The 1,833-nt window shown below is 56.5% G+C and overlaps 1 protein-coding gene across 1 annotated transcript in view; it reads right to left on the bottom strand.

Moving 5' to 3' along the window:
- DNAH17 (dynein, axonemal, heavy chain 17) overlaps window positions 1-1,833 on the bottom strand; it is a 107,024-nt gene that overhangs the window by 99,740 nt on the left and 5,451 nt on the right. Inside the window, 2 exon segments of the mRNA XM_015562672.1 lie at window positions 811-1,008; window positions 1,344-1,460. Coding sequence (XP_015418158.1) covers window positions 811-1,008; window positions 1,344-1,460 — 315 coding nt within the window.

Consider the following 1,833-nt stretch of genomic DNA (forward strand, 5'->3'; position numbering starts at 1 on the left):
CTTCAGCGGGCCCAGCCCCAGGGCCCCCCAAGTCCTCCCAGACGCCACCCCCCACCCCAGGCTCGGGAGGGAGGAGAACATGCAGGTCCCGTGGAGACCAGGAGGCCTCTCCGCGCAGCCACCAGTGAGGCGGAGCCGCCTGGAGTCTGATGGGGATGCACACCCAGCCCTGGCTTCTAACCCAATAGCACACACTAGGTCCGCGGCTGGGGAAATGAACCCCCGATGCACCAGTGCTCCCCAGGGCCTCCCTACAGTCCGCATCCTCTAAAGCAGGGGTCCTCAAACTTTTTAAACAGGGGGCCAGTTCACTGTCCCTCAGGCCGTTGGAGGGCCGGACTATAGTTTAAAAAAAAACTATAAACAAATTCCTATGCACACTGCACATAGCTTATTTTGAAGTAAAAAAACAAAACGGGAACAAATACAGTATTTGTATTTGCATGTGGCCCGCGGGCCGTAGTTTGAGGACCCCTGCTCTAAAGTGCTAACAGAGGGGCTGGCCGGCATGGCTCAGTGGATAGAGCGTCGGTCTGCGGACGGAAGGGTCCTGGGTTCGATTCCGGTCAAGGGCACATGCCCAGGGTTGCGGGCTCCGTCCCCAGTGGGGGGCGTGCAGGAGGCAGCCCATCCATGATTCTCTCTCATCATTGATATTTCTCTCTCTCCCCCTCTCCCTTCTGCTCTGAAATAAAAAATATATATTTTTTAAAAAGATGTTCTCAGAGGAGAATGAGGCCACCATTATGAAATAAACAAAGTGCTGATGGAGTCCCACCGACTCTGCCGTGGGCCCCCTGGTCTCCTGACCGGGCTGAAGAACGTGCAGTCCCTCTCCGCAGGTGGGGGGACGGCTCCATGGCTACCGCCCTTTGCCCGGTAAAAGGAGGGGGTGGCGACAGGCCTGGATAGGACCAGGAGGGGCGGGAGAGGAGCCGCCGGCCGGTCACTTGGAGACGGGGCCCCAAAGCCCGTCAGAAGCTGCTCCAGGGCTCCCCGGCCCCCGTGCTGCGAGACACGGAACCAGGCCCTGACCCCGTGCGCCCGGCTCTTCGCGCCCAAGTGAAGGCGTCCGATTAGGACCAGCCGTGGGCAAACTTTTTGACTCGCGGGCCACAATGGGTTCTTAAACTGGACCGGAGGCCGGAACAAAAGCATGGATGGAGTGTTTGTGTGAACTAATATAAATTCAAAGTAAACATCATTCCATAAAAGGGTACGGTCTTTTTTTTTTTTTTAGTTTCATTCATTTCAAACGGGCCGGATCCGGCCCGCGGGCCGTAGTTTGCCCACGGCTGGATTAGAGGGTCCCTGTGTCCGCACCCGCGTCCCCGCCCGCGTACCTTCGCGCAGGACTCGATGAAGTTACCGTCGTCGAAGGCTTGGCAGAAGATGGTGGCCAGCCTCCTGTCCAGGTCTTGAATTTTGGTCTCAAAATCAGCGTAATCGTTATCAAAACTCTAAAAGCAAATTCAAATGTTCACCTCTTTTCTTAAAAAAAACTGCTTTTAGTAATTTTAGAGAGAAAGGGAGGGAGAGAGAGAGAGAGAGAGAGAGAGAGAGACATTGATGTGAGAGAGAAATACATTATGCCCTCTACTGGGGATCGAGCCCACAACATGGGCATGTGCCCTGCTTGGGAGGATGCTCACCACTGAGCCACACTGGCCAAGGCCAACGTCAACCTCTTCATCTGCGGGCAAAGCCAGCGGTGCTCACCCTAACACCCCCGACTGGCACCGCTGGCAGGATTCGGGGCCCTCTCAGCTGAGCACGCTCACTGCTGGGACCTCCTGGCTGCAGAGCTGTCGGGAGGCCTGGAAGTGTCGAGCC

The sequence above is a fragment of the Myotis davidii genome, unplaced genomic scaffold (assembly GCF_000327345.1).
Source record: "Myotis davidii unplaced genomic scaffold, ASM32734v1 scaffold991, whole genome shotgun sequence".
NCBI classification, from domain to species: domain Eukaryota; kingdom Metazoa; phylum Chordata; class Mammalia; order Chiroptera; family Vespertilionidae; genus Myotis; species Myotis davidii.